Source organism: Oncorhynchus clarkii, chromosome 17 (assembly GCF_045791955.1).
Source record: "Oncorhynchus clarkii lewisi isolate Uvic-CL-2024 chromosome 17, UVic_Ocla_1.0, whole genome shotgun sequence".
NCBI lineage: Eukaryota > Metazoa > Chordata > Actinopteri > Salmoniformes > Salmonidae > Oncorhynchus > Oncorhynchus clarkii.
In genome coordinates, this window is record NC_092163.1 from 10,420,213 (window position 1) to 10,442,700 (window position 22,488).

The 22,488-nt window shown below is 44.3% G+C and overlaps 3 protein-coding genes across 3 annotated transcripts; all 3 read left to right on the forward strand.

Annotated features, from left to right (window-relative positions):
* The first annotated feature begins 302 nt into the window (after positions 1-302).
* LOC139369557 (afadin- and alpha-actinin-binding protein-like) lies at positions 303-10,102 on the forward strand. The gene is made up of 12 exons (XM_071108802.1): positions 303-366; positions 926-1,044; positions 1,560-1,628; positions 1,723-1,846; positions 3,614-3,683; positions 3,884-4,004; positions 5,307-5,460; positions 5,609-5,712; positions 7,158-7,319; positions 7,658-7,769; positions 9,465-9,648; positions 10,003-10,102. The coding sequence occupies exons 1-12, from the start codon at positions 303-305 to the stop codon at positions 10,100-10,102; spliced, it is 1,383 nt and encodes a 460-aa protein (XP_070964903.1).
* A 687-nt stretch (positions 10,103-10,789) lies between these two features.
* On the forward strand, positions 10,790-11,440 carry LOC139369558 (nanos homolog 3-like). Its single transcript, XM_071108803.1, has one exon. It carries the CDS (start codon positions 10,790-10,792, stop codon positions 11,438-11,440), a length of 651 nt encoding a protein of 216 aa, XP_070964904.1.
* Positions 11,441-21,520: 10,080 nt separating this feature from the next.
* Positions 21,521-22,165, forward strand: LOC139369560 (nanos homolog 3-like). Its single transcript, XM_071108804.1, has one exon. The coding sequence runs from the start codon at positions 21,521-21,523 to the stop codon at positions 22,163-22,165; it is 645 nt and encodes a 214-aa protein (XP_070964905.1).
* The last annotated feature ends 323 nt before the right edge of the window (positions 22,166-22,488 follow it).

Genomic DNA, 22,488 nt, shown 5'->3' on the forward strand with positions numbered 1-22,488 from the left:
CCACATACTTTTGTATAGCGTACGTAAAATACCTATCCAGGCATTGTAAGATCTGTTATGCGTCAGCAATGTCTGAGTAGAGGAACGTGACCAAACAGTATGAAAAAAGAGTGGTGTGAGCATGTCAATCAATGAGGTTATTGATTAGCTGAAATGCTAGCACCTGGTTGCACTTGCCAGCTGGTAATTAAAGATGGCGGCCAAGTGAGGTAGCAAACCTCTGCTCAGGTAGATCGGCCAACACAACACACACACACCTGAATACCTGTTAAGCTCGTTACCATTCGTAAACGTTAACACAGATGGCTTTTAGATGTGGGCAGGGACGGGCAGCAGGGTCCCAGAGGAGACGACAGGAGAGCTCAGGTAAATCTTTATATTAACTCACACCTGCTGTTCCTCTTCTAGAATATTAGTTCAGAAGTATTGTGGAGCTCCTGTACCTACATATAAACAGTACTGTCACCCATAATGAGTACCGGAACCTATTTCAGTCCAAGTCCACTGTATATACCGCTCCCTCATCTCACTAGAAATGATTGGGAGTCCCACAGGGTGGTGCTCAACTGGCCCAGCGTCGTCTGGGTTTGGCAGGTGGAGGCCGTCATTGTAAATAATTGTTTGTTCTTAACTGACTTGCCTAGTTCAATAAAAAATAATCTCTTACCACCTCTGCCCCTCCCTCTCTCTACTCATACCACCCCCTCCCCCTCTCTACTCATACCACCCCCTCCCCCTCTCTACTCATACCTCCCCCTCTCTACTCATACCTCCCCCTCTCTACTCATACCACCATCCAACCCCCTCCCCCTCTCTACTCATACCACCATCCAACCCCCTCCCTCTCTCTACTCATACCACCCCCTCCCTCTCTCTACTCATACCACCATCCAACCCCCTCCCTCTCCTCTCTCACTGTCTCCAGACCTCCAGGACACATACCTCCTCCATGGGGAGCCTAGCCCCCCTCTCAGTAACCTGTCTCTCCATGCCTCCTGGTGGTCTGGCAGGGACGAGCACAGAGAGACAGGGCCCTCCCTTGGGGTAAGCTTGTGCGTGTGGTGTGTACTTAACAAATGAACATTGTGGGTTTGAGAGTCAGTCAGGTGAGAATGTGAGTGACAGAATAGTGTGTTTTACTGTGTTAACAACTCATGCCAGCAGCATAGCACCCTGCATCCCTGGCTTCTCAAGCATCTGGTCCCTGGATGGGAGACCAGATGCTGCTGAAGTGGTGTTGGAGGACCAATAGGTCCCACTCTTTCCTCTGGTCTAAAGAAATATCCCAATGCCCCAGGGCAGTGATAGGGGACATTGCCCTGTGCTGTCTTTCGGATGGGATGTATGTACCTCGGCCTAAACATCAACGCCACAGGTAACTTCCACAAAGCTGTGAACGATCTGAGACACAAGGCAAGAAGATCCCATGGGACTCATCATAAGAGTAGAGGTGTTAACCCTGGTGTCCTGGCTAAATTCCCAATCTGGCCCTCATACCATCCGTTAACTCACCTGGTAAAATATGGGTTGATTTAAAAAATAAAGTGTTTTGTTCACAGGAGCAACTGGTTGAGAGAAATCAGCACGTTGCCAGACTACAGGATGCACTGAGACGCGAGAGAGAGAAGGTGTGTCTCATGTGTCATGAGTTTGATGGAAAATATCAACCATGTTGATGAATAACCATTTCCCTCTTATCTATTTCACACACACACTCTAAAGGGTTCCAGCCTGCAGTGTCGGTGTAATCAGCAGGGGTCAGAGTTGAGGCGTAGAGAGCAGCACAGCGCCAGACTGAAGGAGAGACTAACCCAACTTTCAGAGAGACACAGAGAGAGAGGCGCCTGTAAGGATCTCTGTCTAACCATCTCTCTCACACTTAATGTGCCCTCTCATATTCTATCCCACTCCATCTTTCTCTCTAAATTTCTCCTAATCCTAAACCCACACACCATTCTGTCACTCTCCTTCTACCTACCTATTGTAATGACCTCTGCACAGAGGGAGAGGGCTTCAAGGGCCTTTGCATTTGGGTGGGGGAGGCTGTGAAACTCTCCTGCTGTTGTTGGGCTCATGAGCTTTGACACCTCACGTCACACTTCAGTGCTAATTGAAGTTGCTAGCAACCAAGGTAACCTTAGCATTCAGTCCTTATAAATAAATGACAGTAATACATTTAACTTTTTCTTATTGGCTTGAAGGATCTTCCACTTTTTTTTCTTCAATTTTTGCCTAAAATGACCCAAATGTAACTGGCTGTAGCTCAGGTCCTGAAGCAAGGATATGCATATTCCTGATACCATCTGAAAGGAAACACTTTGTGGACATGTGAAATCAATGTAGGAGAATATAACACATTAGATCTGGTAAAAGGTAATACAATGGAGAAAAAAATGTTGTTAAAAAAACTATCTTTGAAATGCAAGAGAAAGGCCATAATGTATTATTCCAGCCCAGGTGCAATTTAGATTATGGCCACTAGATGGTAGCAGTGTATGTAAAGTTTGACTGATCCAATGAATCATTGAATTTCTGTTCAAAATGTTGTATCAAGACTGCCCAAATGTGCCTAATTTGTTTAACAACTTTTCCAGTTCAAAACTGTGCCATGGTATTCTTTCACTGTCATAGCAACTGTAAAGTGGACAGTGCAGTTAGATTAACAAGAATTTAAGCGTTCAGACAATATCAGATATGTCCTGGGAAATGTTCTTGTTACTTACAACCTCATGCTAATCGCATTAGCCTACGTTAGCTCAACTGTCCTGCGGGGGGACCCACCAATCCTGTAGAGGTTAATTAAGAGGTTTTTAAAGTAACTTCAGACTAAACATGATTAGCTCTCTCTCAATTCAATTTCAATTTAAGAGGCTTTATTGGCATGGAAAACATGTTCACATGTGAAATAGATAAACAATACAATAATGTACAGTAAACATTACACTCACAAGTTAGACATTTCAAAAGGGAAAATAAACGTCTCTTATGAATATTGATCATTAGCGGGTATCAACCTAATTCTGCTCTGCATACATTATCTGGTGTTTTACGTTGTACACGGAGGGTAATTTTGCAGAATTCTGCATGCAGAATCTCAATTTTGTGTTTGTCCCATTTTGTGAATTCTTGGTTGGCTAGCGGACCCCAGACCTCACAAGCATAAAAGGCAATGGGTTTTATAACAGAATCCAGTATTTTTAGCCAGATCCTAATTGGTATGTCAAATTGAGTTTATTTTGATGGCATAGAAGGCCCTTGCCTTGTCTCTCAGATCGTTCACAGCTTTGTGGAAGTTACCTGTGGCGCTGATGTTTAGGCCGAGGTATGTACCTGTGTGCTCCAGGACAACGGGGTCTAGATGGAATTTGTGTTTGTGGGCCTGGCAACTGGACTTTTTTTGGAACACCGTTATTTTTGTCTTACTGAGATTTTGTCAGGGCCCAGGGTCTGTCAGGGCACAGGTCTGGCAGAATTTGTGCAGAAGATCTAGGTGCTGCTGTAGACCCTCCTTGTTTGGTGACAGACTGTTCTAGTGCCCTCGCCAATTTGTTGATGGATATGTTGAAGAGGGCGGGGCTTAACTGCATCCTTGTCTCTCTCCCTCTCTCTGTAGCCATGGAGCTGTTGAACCCGGTGCCCAGAGGTCAGGTGAAGAGGGACAGACCAGCCAGGACCAACGGAAGGTAGAGAGAGTCCAAAATGGCACCCTATTCCCTTTATAGTGCACTACTGTTGACTACTGGGGCTGTGGACTCCGGTTGGAACCCCGGAGATCACCTATTCTGATCCAGGAAATTGAGACGCAGGCTTCTGTTCCAGCCCAGCACTAATGCACCTGATTTACCCCCCCCCCCCCCCCCCCCCCCCACACACACACACACAGGAAGGAGGAGGCAGCGCTACGTGTGATGCTGGAGCGGCGAGAGGCGGAGATAAGGGAGGCCATGAAGCTCCGACACAAACTCACCACGCTACTGCACGCGCTCAGAGCAGACATGGAACGGGTTAGACGGCTCCTATAGCTCAGAGCAGGGTGACGGTGGCCCTAGACACTGTTTTGCATTTCCTCCACTAATGATTTAAGGTTATGATTGGGGGAGGGGATGCTGGTCCTAGACCTGTACCTTTCCTGGTCCTGGGGAGAGGTCTCCACCAAAGGGGTGCCTTAGTACTAACACATCCTGGTTCCCAGGACCAGGTGGGGCAGGGCGGGGCGGGGTCTTGGGGTGGAGGAAGGGGCGGGGTCTTGGGGTGGAGGAAGGGGCGGGGTCTTGGGGTGGAGGAAGGGGCGGGGTCTTTTGGTGAAGGAAGGGGTGTTCCCAGGACCAGGTGGGGCAGGGCGGGGCGGGGTCTTGGGGTGGAGGAAGGGGCACGGTCTTGGGGCGGGGTCTTGGGGTGGAGGAAGGGGCAGGGTCTTGGGGTGGAAGGAAGGGGCAGGGTCTTGGGGTGGAGGAAGGGGATACAGATGGAGCAGGGTCTTGGGGTGGAGGAAGGGGCAGGGTCTTGGGGTGGAGGACGGGGCGGGGTCTTGGGGTGGAGGACGGGGCGGGGTCTTGGGGTGGAGGACGGGGCGGGGTCTTGGGGTGGAGGACGGGGCGGGGTCTTGGGGTGGAGGACGGGGCGGGGTCTTGGGGTGGAGGGCGGGGCGGGGTCTTGGGGTGGAGGGCGGGGCACGGTCTTGGGGTGGGAGGAAGGGGCACGGTCTTGGGGTGGGAGGAAGGGGCACGGACGTGGGGGGGGAGGAAGGGGCACGGTCTTGGGGTGGGAGGAAGGGGCACGGTCTTGGGGTGGGAGGAAGGGGCACGGTCTTGGGGTGGGAGGAAGGGGCACGGTCTTGGGGTGGGAGGAAGGGGCACGGTCTTGGGGTGGGAGGAAGGGGCACGGTCTTGGGGTGGGAGGAAGGGGCACGGTCTTGGGGTGGAGGAAGGGGCACGGTCTTGGGGCGGGAGGAAGGGGCACGGTCTTGGGGCGGGAGGAAGGGGCACGGTCTTGGGGTGGGAGGAAGGGGCACGGTCTTGGGGTGGGAGGAAGGGGCACGGTCTTGGGGTGGAGGAAGGGGCACGGTCTTGGGGCGGGAGGAAGGGGCTACGGATGGGAACTGAAACTTGTGCACGGTCAGCAGGGGAGAACATTTTGGAACATTCAGCTATAAACATGTTATGTAGAACTAACATGCCTCTCGATGCATGGAATCATGTCAGCTCTATTCATGGCATTTCTATCTGCAATATTTGGCAACTGAGCCCAACCCTGGGTATGGTGAGAGGATTGAGCTGAAAGCTACTACTTTGTCACTTTTCCCACAGACCTTTTTGGACACTGTGGGTGACCAGGAAGAGGACCCAGACAGCGCCAATATGCTGGTCCAGTCAGAGGAGTCCCTGGGCGAACATGTGACAGGGGGTGTGGTCCAGGGATGGAAGAGTGTGCAGAGGAGACTAGGGGACCTCCTGAGTCAGGGTGAGAGGGGATGAAGCGGCACCGTGTTCCCTACGTAGTGCACCACTTATGAACATAGGGCCATTTTGGACGCACACAGCGACTTGTAGGAGATAAACATGAATTTGTTTATGACTAAAGAAATATTCAGTGTTTTTTGTGTGTATAGGTCACGTGGCTGTGGGGACCGACCAGGATAAGCTCTTGGCCCAGCTAGAGACAGAGTTGGATCAGAGTCAACAGTTGGTCAAACTGCAGCAGCATCTACTACAGGTGGACTATACCCGCTACAATGTTACGGCTCGTTACTAAAGAAACCGACACGCGCTACAATGTTATGGCTAATTACTATAGAAACCGACACACCCTACAATGTTACGGCGGCTCGTTACTAAAGAAACCGACACGGGCTAAAATGTTGCGGCTAATTACTAAAGAAACCGACACGCTACAATGTTACGGCTAGTTACTAAAGAAACCGACACACGCTACAATGTTGCGGCTAATTTCTAAATAAACCGACACACGCTACAATGTTATCGCTAGTTACTAAAGAAACCGACACACGCTACAATGTTATGGCTAGTTACTAAAGAAACCGACACACGCTACAATGTTATGGCTAGTTACTAAATAAACCGACACGCTACAATGTTATCGCTAGTTACTAAAGAAATCGACACACGCTACAATGTTATGGCTAGTTACTAAAGAAACCGACACACGCTAAAATGTTGCGGCTAATTACTAAAGAAACCGACACACGCTAAAATGTTGCGGCTAATTACTAAAGAAACCGACACGCTACAATGTTACGGCTAGTTACTAAAGAAACCGACACACGCTACAATGTTACGGCTAGTTACTAAATAAACCGACACACGCTAAAATGTTGCGGCTAATTACTAAAGAAACCGACACACGCTACAATGTTATGGCTAGTTACTAAAGAAACCGACACACGCTAAAATGTTGCGGCTAATTACTAAAGAAACCGACACACGCTACAATGTTATGGCTAGTTACTAAAGAAACCGACACACGCTTAAATGTTGCGGCTAATTACTAAAGAAACCGACACACGCTACAATGTTATGGCTAGTTACTAAAGAAACCGACACACGCTAAAATGTTGCGGCTAATTACTAAAGAAACCGACACACACTGGCGTTCATAGAAACACACGTATGTGACCAGCTGGGTTCAAACCTGTGAAACACAGGAATGTTAATCCGCTGAGCTAGTCTAGGCATTAACTTGGCAGCTAAGGCAAGAGTCTTGGGGTGGGAGGAAGGGGCGGGGTCTTGGGGTGGGAGGAAGGGGCTTTGAAATTTTGGACGAAGTTACATAGTTATCTTTCTCTCCGGTTCTCCATGTCATCCCCCTTCTCCGTGTCATCCCCCTTCTCCGTGTCATCCCCCTTCTCCGTGTCATCCCCCTTCTCCGTGTCATCCCCCTTCTCCGTGTCATCCCCCTTCTCCGTGTCATCCCCCTTCTCCGTGTCATCCCCCTTCTCCGTGTCATCCCCCTTCTCCGTGTCATCCCCCTTCTCCGTGTCATCCCCCTTCTCCGTGTCATCCCCCTTCTCCGTGTCATCCCCCTTCTCCCGTGTCATCCCCCTTCTCCCGTGTCATCCCCCTTCTCCCGTGCCCTCTCTCTCCCCACGCCCCTCTTTCTCCTCTCCTCCCCATTTCCCCATGTAATCTCCCCCTCCCCAGGACAGTGTGATCACTCCGGTCCCGGCCGCTCTGACAGACTGCTACTTCCTGGAAGAGTGGGAGCGGCTTCAGGACAGCTGGGCGGAGCTAGAACACCAGAGGCGGAGCTTCCATAGGGAGCGACGGGCCTTCACCGACGCCGCCATCCGATTGGGCCACGAGGTGAGAGACAGAAAGGGGGAGGGAGTGAAAACTGTCTCCTTGGATTGAAAGAAAGTTTCGAGGAATGTGTGTTTAGGGAAAGAGGGATACCAAGTCAGTGGTGCAACTGAATGCAGTCACCTGAAATGTGTCTTCCGCATTTAACCCAACCCCTCTTAGTGAAGTGTTTGACTGTGATTATTTTATTACGTACTTAGTGTCTCAAATCAATTCAAATGTTTATTGGTCACATACATGGTTAGCAGATGTTATTGCAAGTGTAGCGAAATGCTTGTAATACATTAGAAAAAATACTGCTGTGTGTGTGTGTGTGTGTGTGTGTGTGTGTGTGTGTGTAGAGACGTGAGTTTGAGCAGCAGAGGGCCTGTGTGGTGAAGCAGCAGTATCTGTTTGACTCTCCGTTGGGGAGGACGTTGCAGCGTCACAACAGGAGAGAGAGCACCGTCCTCAGTGAGTCAGCATAAATCTTGTTCTATGCATCTACTGTATATACATGACATGACCAGAAGTATGTGAACACCTGTTGGTCAAACATCTCATTCCAAAATCATGGGCATTAATATGGAGTTGGTCCCCATCCACTCTTCTGGGAAGGATTTCCACTAGATGTTGGAACATTGCTGCATGGACTTACTTCCATTCAGCCATGAGCATTAGTGAGGTCGGGCTCTGTTGGACAATTAGGCCTGGCTCATAGTCGGCGTTCCAAATTTTCCCTAAGGTGTTCGATGGGGTTGAGGTCAGGGCTCTGAGCAGGCCAGTCAAGTTCTTCCACACCGATCTCGGCAAACCATTTCTGTATGGACCTTACTTTGTGCACAGGGGCATTGTCATGCTGAAACAGGAAAGGGCCTTCCGCAAACTGTTGCCACAAAGTTGGAAGCGCAGAATCGTCTAGAATGTAATTGTATGCTGTAGCATTAAGATTTCCCTTCACTGGAACTAAGGTGCCTAGCCCGAACCATGAAAAACAGCCCCAGAACATTATTCCTCCACCACCAAGCTTTACAGTTGGCCCTATACATTGGGGCTGGTAGCGTTCTCCTGGCATCCTCCAAACCCAGATTTGTCCGTCGGACTGCCAGATGGTGAAGCGTGATTCATCACTCTAGAGAACGCGTTTCCACTGCTCCAGAGTCTAATGGCAGTGAGCTTTACACCACTGTGTATGTTGGTCCTAAGCTTGTGTGCGGCTGCTCGGCCATGGAAACCCAGTTCATGAAGCTCCCGACGAACAGTTATTGTGTCGATGTTGCTTCTAGAGACAGTTCGGAACTGACTGTTGCAACCGAGGACAGACTATTTTTACTCGCTACGTGCCTCAGCACTCGGTGGTCCCGTTCTGTGAGCTTGCGTGGCCTACCACTTTGCGGCTGAGCCGTTGTTGCTCCTAGATGTTTCCACTTCACAATAATGGCACTTAGTTGACAGGAGCAGCTCTAGCTCCTATCACTGTGCCATGTTGAAAATCAGTTAGGCCATTCTACTGCCAATGTTTGTCTATGAAGATTGCATGGCTGTGTGCTGGATTTTATACAGCTGTCAGCAAGGAACGTGGCTGAAAAAGCCGAAGCTACTAATTTGAAGGGGTGTCCACATACTTTTGTAATGTAGTGTATATTGGTTATTCCCGAGTGGCGCAGCGGTCTAAGGCACTGCATCTCAGGGCTGATGCGTCACAGCAGACACCCTGGTTTGATTCCAGGCTGTATCACAACCGGCCGTGATTGGGAGTCCCATAGGATGGCGCACAATTGTCCCAGCATTGTCCGGGTTTGGCCGCGGTAGGCCGTCGATTGTAAATAAGAATTTGTTCTTATCTGACTTGCCTAGTTAAATTTAAAATATTGGCCATATACCACAAACCCCTGAGGTGCCTTATTGCTATTATAAACTGGTCACCAATGTAAATTTTACTTTGTTTTTGTCATACCCATGGTACATGTCTGATATACCATGGCTTTCAGCCAATCAGTATTTAGGCTCCAACTACCCAGTTTATAATCAACAATGAACACTACATACTGCTAGATATTTGCAAAAGCGTTACTAGTTTGGTTTCGACTATAGTTATTGCTTTACTAACGGGTTTTACTATAGCATCGTATTTTAGTCACTTCAGGGGATTCCTGTGTGCACTCGCAGATCTCTCAGATTCTGATCACATGATCTTGTCCGGCTGCCGGCTGGCCACGCCCTCCTCTGCCGAGTCTGGGATCATACCCTGGTTAGGGTCATCGGTGTCTCTGCAGGTTCATGGCAAAGTCAAAGTTCACACGCCCAGCACCCCAGAGCTCTACTCTGCCCTCCAACTGCCCTACAGCTGCAGGTCAGGCCCAGACATGTCCTGGCTCAGTTCCAAATGGCCCCCTATTCCCTATTTGGTGCTCTGTTATTGACCAGGGCCTGGTAGGCCACTATATAGGGAATGGGATGTCATTTAAGATGTGGACCTAGTTACTAAACTGTTAAATCCATCCAGTCTTTGTCATCTTTCTTCAGTAAGATGTTTTATTAATCACCCCCAAAGGGAAAATCATTATTAGTGATTGAGGTAATTGCAGATCTTCTATGATTACAGATGGATTTTTGTTGTAGATTGGTGTGTGTGATATATATATATATATATATAATATAGAAATAAATTCTGCCATTACCCCGCCCTGTCCCTCCAACTCTGCAGGTCCAGTGAGAGTGATGCCCAGTCAGAGTGCTGGGATGTGGGGGCAGAGAGGCTCCAGTTCGCCCCCCCTGGTCCTCACCTGGACGGGTCATTTCAGTAGTATTGCTGTTTTATATGTCGTTTCCATTGTATGTTTTATCATTTTGTCTGTTTCAGTTGTTTGTCGTTTCTGTTGTGTTTTATGAAATCGTGTTTTAAGGTGTTTAATAAAGATTAATTGTTTGACAGGTTCCTTCTCTACTAATGTTTACTGGGATGACTCGATGAGCCAGGAGAAATGCTACAATAACTTAATGGTGGTAGTAGTGAACAGCGAGGAAGTCGAAGCAGTTTTGAATTTTAACAGAGAAAGAAGGCGACCCGCTAAGTGATATTTTATTAAAATGGGCTATTATAAAACATATTCTTATAACTAAGAATTATAATCTAAGTCCTAACAATTTAGACCCTAGAATGTATTAAACAGTTATATTTGAAGTTTTTAATATTGTTGAGGTGTAAAATTGTATCCCAAATAGTTGATCTTCTAAAATGACCAATTTAGCGGTTGTCAGTTTAAAACCATTTGATTGGCTGTTGTCGCGTGCCACGGACTCCCCACTGCTGGCGCACGACACCATCTGATTGGCTGCTTTCCAAAACACGGAAAAACCCAAAGATGCATGTTGTCAAGCTTGCCTTCAGTCGAGTTCTCAATTAATTGAACCCATCGCATTGTTCAGAAGTTTAGACACCGCTTTCTTTATTCTGGCGCATTCTGATTGTCAGACACAAGTCTGTTGGGAGTATGAACGCTATGATTTGTCAACTCCAACACCTACCGCGTTACATGGAGTCCGAAAACAGGAGATTCCAACCGTGGCGGGACTACATGAAGCTAGCGGACGCAGTGCGGGAGATGCAGTTAGGGAACTTCACATCAGAACCGTCAACCGTTGAGGGTCATGACTCGGGGATATGCTCGACCATGGTGGAATTTGAAGAGTTTCCGCCACGAGCCTTGCTGTCACCGATAGCACCGGTGGCGACACCACCCCTATGGCACGAAATGGAACCCCTGGATTCCGAAATCGTCCCCTTGCATAAACACGCTGCTTTACGTCCGAGCAGCACCAAGGGTCCCGAGCCCCCTACAGCAGCGTCCAGACCCTCCGCGGGCACCCGGGGCCAGAGGGAGAGAATGAAGGCGACCCGCTCTAAGACGCCGGAGGAGGTGTCGTCACCTGAGCGCAAGATCTGCAGCTTCTGCAAACACAACGGGGAGTCTGAGTCTGTGTTTGGGTCCCACAGTCTCAAGAACCAGGATGGGGACGTGGTATGCCCGTACCTGCGGCAATATATCTGCCCTCTCTGCGGGGCCACCAAGGCCAAAGCCCACACCAAGCGCTTCTGTCCCCAAGTCGAAACCACCTACAGCTCGGTCTATGTCAAGTCATAGAAGCGCTAGCTCTGGTCCAGGCCGTTACTGCGCTACCCTCTAGACCTACTAACATAGTCAACTTGTTGTTGCGAGATGGGTGGGACCAGAGCTAGAGAAGTGCTGGAGAGACTTCAGGCTGTTGTTTTGCAGACTTTCTTGAGCGTCTCTAGCGCACTGTATGCGGACAATTGTAAGAGGATTTACAAGTGGATATTTAGCTTAGACGCTGTTTGGAACAGGCTGACTAGTTTGTAGACTGTGTAATTTCCTGTTAGTCGTGTGATTTTTTTTTTATTATTTACTTCCTTGACTTTTTCTCGTGTGTTTTCAACCATTGTCGCGTATTTCTATGTATTTATGACGTGTGATTATTTGCGTGCCCGTGCATTTATTTTGGGTTTGAGTTTTGTTTTTCTTCTTTCAAGTGTAAATGTCTCTGTCTGTCTGACCAAACTAACTGAGTATTTATATGTTGCTGTGAGATTTTGTAAAACCTCCCAACCTCTAATACTGTATCTACTAATAAACCGCCCTTATCAACAAACTCTCACTGCAGAATTAAACGTTTATCCCACGTTTCTCCCTGCTACTTTGGGGAGGAAAAAACGGAAGTGTTGTCTTGTTTTGAGACTTGTTTTCCGGACTTTAAAACGACATGCTCTAATCTAACTGTACATCTGCAAGTCTACAGGCCTAAAATAACTATTATAAGAACATTGCTATTGACAAGACTATTTGATGATGTGGTGAGCAGAGCTACTTTGTATTTCTCATTTACCATGCTAGCTACTATTAAGAACTGTTATATTTGAATTACTTTAATAGATCTAGAAGTGTTTTTTTTTTACATTGGCTGTACATGACTTTAATGTTAAGTCTAATCTCACTTTAAAGAACTGCGCTACCCCATGTTGAATAGTATGTTTGTTTATTATGATACATGTCTTCTATAATAATAACAACAATAATATCTGCATTGGCTACTCCTGTGTGTCTTAATTATCTGCGAGGTGTCCCTGTGCTGTGGTCTAAAGTAGTGCACTATATAGGCCTGTGGTCTAAAGTAGTGCACTATATAGGGCATTGTCTACAGGTAGACTTTAGATCTTAGTGGTAAAGGTGATATGTATGCTGGAAATCTTTAGACTGGTTAGTTATTCAAAAGGCAATCGCACATGTGAGCTGTCTTTGTTGCAGATGCCTGGTAACAGTTGAATAAAATGAGAAAACATAATAAACCTGCCACTGCTCTTCATTAAGCTTTAAGCCTCGAGGTCTTGCTCAGAGCTGTTTTTAATTTGCACCCTTATTTAAACATTGCTCTGCCCACATCCGTTCAATGCATCAAATGGGGTTGGAGTAGAGGGAACACAAGCGTATGTTACCACATATAACAATGTGCATTTCATAAGTATTCTAATAAAGTGTGTATATAAAGTATTAAACCATACTGTAAAACCACAACGATGAGATGACCCGTCAAGTAAGTTTTTATAAATCGTCGCGTACTGTGCAGGATAAACCGTCAGAGTAATATGAAGTGGAGGTATTAAGGTTCACATTTACAGCATCATCTGCGCGGGCATTTAATTATTAAGACCTTTAGGCAATATTGTCTGGAGGGTGAAAATCCCAAAACATTCTCTTTTACAAAGAGTATTATTTATGTCACCTCCCCTGTCTGATATCTTGACTTTCTCTATGCCACCAAATCTAAAGGTCACGGGAGAAGAGCTGTCAGACTGTATGGCATTACTCAATGACACTGACCCCAATCTCAAATTCACTATGGAATGTGACACTGAACGTGTTCATTACCTCGATATGTGGATTGAGAAATCAAACGGAACACTGTTGACAACTCTGTATAGAAAAGAAACGGACAGAAATACTCTAATACAGGCGAACAGCTTCCACGCTGAGCCATTTAAAAAGAGGACTTCCAAGAAGCGAGTTTTTCAGTCTGTGCCGTATATGCCACTCCACTCCGGACAACCTAGAAAAAGAAGCGGAGGTGCGCAATAGGTCTCTAGGAAGCCACTACTCTCCACGGTGTGTGGATGGAGCTTGATTTGGCAATGGGGAAAACACGAGATGGAGTCCTATAAAATTGACCCACGAGCTAAAGAACACTAATGTTCACCACCACATATACTTTGAACTCGCGCAAAGTGGGAGATGCTGTCAAGACACACATGTTTTATCATCGGACCCAGCTCTGCCAGCTGAATTTAAGAACCCACCACATATTGTATATAAGAGAGGTCGCAATTTACGCAACAACTTGGTCCATGCCAACTGCCAGCCACAAAAAGAAGTGAACCAGGCGCTTTTACGCCCTCTTCGGAATGGTAGCTATAAATGCAGAGGCTGCGCACTGTGCAACAGTGCCACGTACCTAGTGGTTAGAGCGTTCGGCTACTAACCGGAAGGTTGCAAGTTCAAACCCCCGAGCTGACAAGGTACAAATCTGTCGTTCTGCCCCTGAACAGGCAGTTAACCCACTGTTCCTAGTCCGTCATTAAACATTTGCATTTGTTCTTAACTGACATGCCTAGTTAAATAAAATAAATAAATGCACGTTCATGTTATGTTGAAAACGTCAAATGACTCTGATGCTTTTTTTTGCACTCTACCCGACGATTTATGAAAACTGACTTCCACGTCCTGGTTGTGGTTTTACAGTCATGTTTAATACCTTTACCGTCCTCTACAGTCATGTTTAATACCTTTAACGTCCTCGTTGTGGTTTTACAGTCATGTTTAATACCTTTAACGTCCTCGTTGTGGTTTTACAGTCATGTTTAATACCTTTAACGTCCTCGTTGCTGTTTTACAGTCATGTTTAATACCTTTAACGTCCTCGTTGTGGTTTTACAGTCATGTTTAATACCTTTAACGTCCTCGTTGTGGTTTTACAGTCATGTTTAATACCTTTAAAGTCCTCGTTGTGGTTTTACAGTCATGTTTAATACCTTTAACGTCCTCGTTGCTGTTTTACAGTCATGTTTAATACCTTTAACGTCCTCGTTGTGGTTTTACAGTCACGTTTAATACCTTTAACGTCCTCGTTGTGGTTCTACAGTCATGTTTAATACCTTTAACGTCCTCGTTGTGGTTCTACAGTCATGTTTAATACCTTTAACGTCCTGGTTGTGGTTTTACAGTCATGTTTAATACCTTTAACGTCCTCGTTGTGGTTCTACATTCATGTTTAATACCTTTAACGTCCTCGTTGTGGTTTTACAGTCATGTTTAATACCTTTAACGTCCTGGTTGTGGTTCTACAGTCATGTTTAATACCTTTAACGTCCTCGTTGTGGTTTTACAGTCATGTTTAATACCTTTAACGTCCTCGTTGTGGTTTTACAGTCACGTTTAATACCTTTAACGTCCTCGTTGTGGTTTTACAGTCATGTTTAATACCTTTAACGTCCTCGTTGTGGTTTTACAGTCATGTTTAATACCTTTAACGTCCTCGTTGTGGTTCTACAGTCATGTTTAATACCTTTAACGTCCTGGTTGTGGTTTTACAGTCATGTTTAATACCTTTAACGTCCTCGTTGTGGTTCTACAGTCATGTTTAATACCTTTAACGTCCTCGTTGTGGTTCTACAGTCATGTTTAATACCTTTAACGTCCTCGTTGTGGTTCTACAGTCATGTTTAATACCTTTAACGTCCTCGTTGTGGTTCTACAGTCATGTTTAATACCTTTAACGTCCTCGTTGTGGTTTTACAGTCACGTTTAATACCTTTAACGTCCTCGTTGTGGTTTTACAGTCATGTTTAATACCTTTAACGTCCTGGTTGTGGTTTTACAGTCATGTTTAATACCTTTAACGTCCTCGTTGTGGTTCTACAGTCATGTTTAATACCTTTAACGTCCTCGTTGTGGTTCTACAGTCATGTTTAATACCTTTAACGTCCTCGTTGTGGTTCTACAGTCATGTTTAATACCTTTAACGTCCTCGTTGTGGTTCTACAGTCATGTTTAATACCTTTAACGTCCTCGTTGTGGTTTTACAGTCATGTTTAATACCTTTAACGTCCTCGTTGTGGTTCTACAGTCATGTTTAATACCTTTAACGTCCTCGTTGTGGTTCTACAGTCATGTTTAATACCTTTAACGTCCTCGTTGTGGTTCTACAGTCATGTTTAATACCTTTAACGTCCTCGTTGTGGTTTTACAATCATATTTAATACCTTTAACGTCCTCGTTGTGGTTCTACAGTCATGTTTAATACCTTTAACGTCCTCGTTGTGGTTCTACAGTCATGTTTAATACCTTTAACGTCCTCGTTGTGGTTTTACAATCATATTTAATACCTTTAACGTCCTCGTTGTGGTTATACAATCATGTTTAATACCTTTAACGTCCTGGTTGTGGTTTTACAGTCATATTTAATACCTTTAACGTCCTCATATTGGTTTTACAGTCATGTTTAATACCTTTAACGTCCTCGTTGTGGTTTTACAATCATGTTTAATACCTTTAACGTCCTCGTTGTGGTTTTACAGTCATGTTTAATACCTTTAACGTCCTCGTTGTGGTTTTACAGTCATGTTTAATACCTTTAACGTCCTCGTTGTGGTTTTACAGTCATGTTTAATACCTTTAACGTCCTCGTTGCTGTTTTACAGTCATGTTTAATACCTTTAACGTCCTCGTTGTGGTTTTACAGTCATGTTTAATACCTTTAACGTCCTCGTTGTGGTTTTACAGTCATGTTTAATACCTTTAAAGTCCTCGTTGTGGTTTTACAGTCATGTTTAATACCTTTAACGTCCTCGTTGCTGTTTTACAGTCATGTTTAATACCTTTAACGTCCTCGTTGTGGTTTTACAGTCACGTTTAATACCTTTAACGTCCTCGTTGTGGTTCTACAGTCATGTTTAATACCTTTAACGTCCTCGTTGTGGTTCTACAGTCATGTTTAATACCTTTAACGTCCTGGTTGTGGTTTTACAGTCATGTTTAATACCTTTAACGTCCTCGTTGTGGTTCTACATTCATGTTTAATACCTTTAACGTCCTCGTTGTGGTTTTACAGTCATGTTTAATACCTTTAACGTCCTGGTTGTGGTTCTACAGTCATGTTTAATACCTTTAACGTCCTCGTTGTGGTTTTACAGTCATGTTTAATACCTTTAACGTCCTCGTTGTGGTTTTACAGTCACGTTTAATACCTTTAACGTCCTCGTTGTGGTTTTACAGTCATGTTTAATACCTTTAACGTCCTCGTTGTGGTTTTACAGTCATGTTTAATACCTTTAACGTCCTCGTTGTGGTTCTACAGTCATGTTTAATACCTTTAACGTCCTGGTTGTGGTTTTACAGTCATGTTTAATACCTTTAACGTCCTCGTTGTGGTTCTACAGTCATGTTTAATACCTTTAACGTCCTCGTTGTGGTTCTACAGTCATGTTTAATACCTTTAACGTCCTCGTTGTGGTTCTACAGTCATGTTTAATACCTTTAACGTCCTCGTTGTGGTTCTACAGTCATGTTTAATACCTTTAACGTCCTCGTTGTGGTTTTACAGTCACGTTTAATACCTTTAACGTCCTCGTTATGGTTTTACAGTCATGTTTAATACCTTTAACGTCCTGGTTGTGGTTTTACAGTCATGTTTAATACCTTTAACGTCCTCGTTGTGGTTCTACAGTCATGTTTAATACCTTTAACGTCCTCGTTGTGGTTCTACAGTCATGTTTAATACCTTTAACGTCCTCGTTGTGGTTCTACAGTCATGTTTAATACCTTTAACGTCCTCGTTGTGGTTCTACAGTCATGTTTAATACCTTTAACGTCCTCGTTGTGGTTTTACAGTCATGTTTAATACCTTTAACGTCCTCGTTGTGGTTCTACAGTCATGTTTAATACCTTTAACGTCCTCGTTGTGGTTCTACAGTCATGTTTAATACCTTTAACGTCCTCGTTGTGGTTCTACAGTCATGTTTAATACCTTTAACGTCCTCGTTGTGGTTTTACAATCATATTTAATACCTTTAACGTCCTCGTTGTGGTTCTACAGTCATGTTTAATACCTTTAACGTCCTCGTTGTGGTTCTACAGTCATGTTTAATACCTTTAACGTCCTCGTTGTGGTTTTACAATCATATTTAATACCTTTAACGTCCTCGTTGTGGTTATACAATCATGTTTAATACCTTTAACGTCCTGGTTGTGGTTTTACAGTCATATTTAATACCTTTAACGTCCTCATATTGGTTTTACAGTCATGTTTAATACCTTTAACGTCCTCGTTGTGGTTTTACAATCATGTTTAATACCTTTAACGTCCTCGTTGTGGTTTTACAGTCATGTTTAATACCTTTAACGTCCTCGTTGTGGTTTTACAGTCATGTTTAATACCTTTAACGTCCTCGTTGTGGTTTTACAGTCATGTTTAATACCTTTAACGTCCTCGTTGCTGTTTTACAGTCATGTTTAATACCTTTAACGTCCTCGTTGTGGTTTTACAGTCATGTTTAATACCTTTAACGTCCTCGTTGTGGTTTTACAGTCATGTTTAATACCTTTAAAGTCCTCGTTGTGGTTTTACAGTCATGTTTAATACCTTTAACGTCCTCGTTGCTGTTTTACAGTCATGTTTAATACCTTTAACGTCCTCGTTGTGGTTTTACAGTCACGTTTAATACCTTTAACGTCCTCGTTGTGGTTCTACAGTCATGTTTAATACCTTTAACGTCCTCGTTGTGGTTCTACAGTCATGTTTAATACCTTTAACGTCCTGGTTGTGGTTTTACAGTCATGTTTAATACCTTTAACGTCCTCGTTGTGGTTCTACATTCATGTTTAATACCTTTAACGTCCTCGTTGTGGTTTTACAGTCATGTTTAATACCTTTAACGTCCTGGTTGTGGTTCTACAGTCATGTTTAATACCTTTAACGTCCTCGTTGTGGTTTTACAGTCATGTTTAATACCTTTAACGTCCTCGTTGTGGTTTTACAGTCACGTTTAATACCTTTAACGTCCTCGTTGTGGTTCTACAGTCATGTTTAATACCTTTAACGTCCTCGTTGTGGTTTTACAGTCATGTTTAATACCTTTAACGTCCTCGTTGTGGTTTTACAGTCATGTTTAATACCTTTAACGTCCTCGTTGTGGTTTTACAGTCATGTTTAATACCTTTAACGTCCTCGTTGTGGTTTTACAGTCATGTTTAATACCTTTAACGTCCTCGTTGTGGTTCTACAGTCATGTTTAATACCTTTAACGTCCTCGTTGTGGTTCTACAGTTATGTTTAATACATTTAACGTCCTCGTTGTGGTTCTACAGTCATGTTTAATACCTTTTATGTACACATTTCATTAGAATACTGATGAAATGCACATTGTTATGTTTGGTAACATACGCCTGTGATCCCTGTACTCCAACCCCATTCGATGCATTGAACGGATGTGGGCGGGGCAATGTCTAAATAAGGATGCAAATTATAAACAGCTCTGACGAAGGCCTGGAAGAGCAGTGATACTATCGAGCGGTGTGAGGGTTTCTTCTGTCTTCTTCATCTCAGACTGGTTAGTTATTAAAGCCAGATGTTTCATAGAGACACGACTGAGATGAGGAGATGTACAATAACCAAAGATTCACCTTAGTGATCATTTATTTTATAACACATTCTACAAAACACAGTAACTACATACTGTTCCAAACTGATGTCCTCAGCATTAGGAAAGGCTGAGGAGAAGAAAATAACCCTTAAGTTATACTCTTAAACCGGGTGGTAGCTTTTTTATGCCAATTCAACTGCACGTTAGAGGCTGCTGCACTATATACACAGACATGGAATCACTGGCCACTTTAATAATGGAACATGAATCACTTTAATAATGGAACATGAATCACTTTAATAATGGAACATGAATCACTTTAATAATGGAACATGAATCACTTTAATAATGGAACTCTAGTCACTTTAATAATGGAACATAAATCACTTTAATAATGTTTACATACTGCTTTACTCATATCATATGTATATACTGTATTCTATTCTACTGTATTCTATTCTACTGTATTTTAGTCAATGCCACTCTGACATTGCTCATCCCAATATTTATATATTTCTTAATTATATTCTTTTACTTTTAGATTTGTGTGTTTTGTTGTGAATAGTTAGATACTACTGCACTGCTGGAGCTAGGAACACAAGCATTTCACTACACCCACAATAACATCTGCTAAATATGTGAATGTGACACAATAAAACTTGATTTGATTTATAGACCAGCTTTATTATTATAACGTTGTGTCCATATAACTAAACAAACATTCAGTTCTCATCTGGGTTGATACTTTGGATCATTGTTCTCAAACTGATCTTGAGTATTCAAGTCAAAACATAAATATAAATTAACTTCAAGTGAGCCTCCGCTATGTAAAGACTATTACCCATGAGCCTTTGGGGGCGTTGGGATGATGGATCGGTGTGTTTCCCCAATTTAATTTCCCTTTTGTAGTTGAACTATTTGCACATCATTACAACACTGTATATATACATAATATGACATTTGAAAAGTATTTATTCTTTTGAAATGTTGTGTAATGTTTACTGTTCATTTTTTATTTCACTTGAAACATTGAATTGAGAGAGAGAAGAGATGGAGGAGGGCTTGTTCTCCTCCTCTCCTGTGTTAACTAAGGAGAGTTTCTTATCTATGTGTCCATCTGAGCAGACAGCCATCTAGCCAATCAGAGCTCAGAGATCTGTGGGGTGGATCAGGCTGACTTCTAAAGTTCATTAGGTCAAAGGTCATCACTAGGAGAAAGGGGTGAAGCAGTAGAAGGATGGAGGGAGAGGAGGGAAAAGAGACGAAGACTCACTTTAGGTAGGAGAGTTCTCTGATCAGGCCACAGACCAGTTCTGTAGCGTCTTCATGCCCTTCCTCTTTCTCCTCTTCCTCTTTCTCACTAGTTAAGGGGGAGAGAGAGACAGAGAATGGCACCATTCCCTATATATAATGTACTACTTTCGACCAGGGCCACATGTGCACTATATGGGGAATAAGGGTTCATTGTATGCTTCAAAACAAGCCAATACAAAGTTATAAAATAGTGTACTGGTTCTAGGAAGATGGATAAATGTATCTGACCAGTAATGTTCCTGAAACCAGATGAAATATCTAGATCAGTGGTTATCGCTGGGTACTGCAGGTGGTATATCTAGATCAGTGGTTATCGCTGGGTACTGCAGGTGGTATATCTAGATCAGTGGTTATCGCTGGGTACTGCAGATGGTATATCTAGGTATATCTAGATCAGTAGTTAGTAGTTATCGCTGGGTACTGCAGGTGGTATATCTAGATCAGTGGTTATCGCTGGGTACTGCAGGTGGTCCGCAAAAACAACAATCTTCCACAAATAATAACAGTTGAGGTTACTGAGCTCTTCAGTAAGGCCATTCTTTATTTTGTTTTACTTTTTACCCCTTTTTCTTCCAAATTTCGTGACATCCAATTGGTAGTTACAGTCTTACCCCAACTGCTGCAACTCCAGTACTGACTCCGGAGAGGCGAGGATCAAGAGCCATGCCTCCTCCGAAACATTACCCGCCAACCTCTCCTTCACCCCCATTCCCTCCACCCATCCCTCCAACTCCGCAGTACCAATACTATTACTGGAATGACTCGATGAGCCAGGAGAAATGCTACAATAACTTAATGGTGGTAGTAGTGAACAGCGAGGAAGTCGAAGCAGTTTTGAATTTTAACAGAGAAAGAAGGCGACCCGCTAAGTGATATTTTATTAAAATGGGCTATTATAAAACATATTCTTATAACTAAGAATTATAATCTAAGTCCTATCAATTTAGACCCTAGAATAGATTAAACAGTTATATTTGAAGTTTTTTGTAATATTGTTGAGGTGTAAAATTGTATCCCAAATAGTTGATCTTCTAAAATGACCAATTTCGCAGTTGTCCGTTTGAAACCATTTGATTGGCTGTTGTCACCTCCCACCGCCTCCGCACAACACCATTTGATTGGCTGCTTTCCAAAACGCAGACAGGTCAAAGCGTGCGTATTGTCCAACTTGCATTCAGTTTAGTTCTCAATTCATTGAACCATGGCATCGTTTAGTTATCAACTCCAACACCTACCGAAAATGGAGTCCGAAAATAAGAGTTTCCAACTGTGGCGGGACTACATGAAGCTAGCGGACGCAGTGCGGGAGATGAAGAAAGGGAACTTCACATCAGAACCGTCAACCGTTGACGGTCATCACTCCAGTATATGCTCGACCATGGTGGAATTTGAACAGTTCCCGTCGCGAGCCTTGCTGTCACCGATAGCACCGGTGGCGACACCACCTCTACGGCACGAAAAGGAACCCCTGGATTCCAAAATTGCCCCCTTGCGTAAAGACGCTCCTTTACATCCGAGCAGCAGCGAGGGTCCCACGACTCCTACAGCAGCGTCCAGACCCTCGGTGGGGACCCGGTTCCAGAGGGAGAGAAAGAAGGCGACCCGCTCCAAGATACCGGAGGGAGTGCCATCACCTGAGTGCCAGTCCTGCAGCTTCTGCAAACACAACGGGGAGTCTGAGTCTGTGTTTGGGTCCCACAGTCTAAAGGACCAGGATGGGGGCGTGGTGTGCCCGTACCTGCGGCAGTATGTCTGTCCTCTATGCGGGGCCACCGGGGCCCAAGCCCACACCAAGCGCTTCTGTCCCCGGGTTGAAACCACCTACAACTCTGTCTATGTCAAGTGATAGAAGCGCTAACTCTGGTCCAGGCCGTTACTGCGCTACCCTCTAGTCTAGACCTACTAACATAGTCAACTTGTTGTTGCGAGATGGGTGGAACCAGAGCTAGAGAAGCGCTGAAGAGACTTCATTCAGGCTGTTGTTTTGCAGACTTTCTTTAGCGTCTCTAGCGCACTGTATGCGGACAATTGTAAGAGGATTTAGGTGTGGATATTTAGTTTAGAAGTCTTTTGGAATAGCCTGACTAGTCTGTAGACTGTGTCTGTTTATCGTGTGATTTGATTTATTTATTTACTTTTTCTCGTGTGTTTTCAACTTTTTTCACTTAT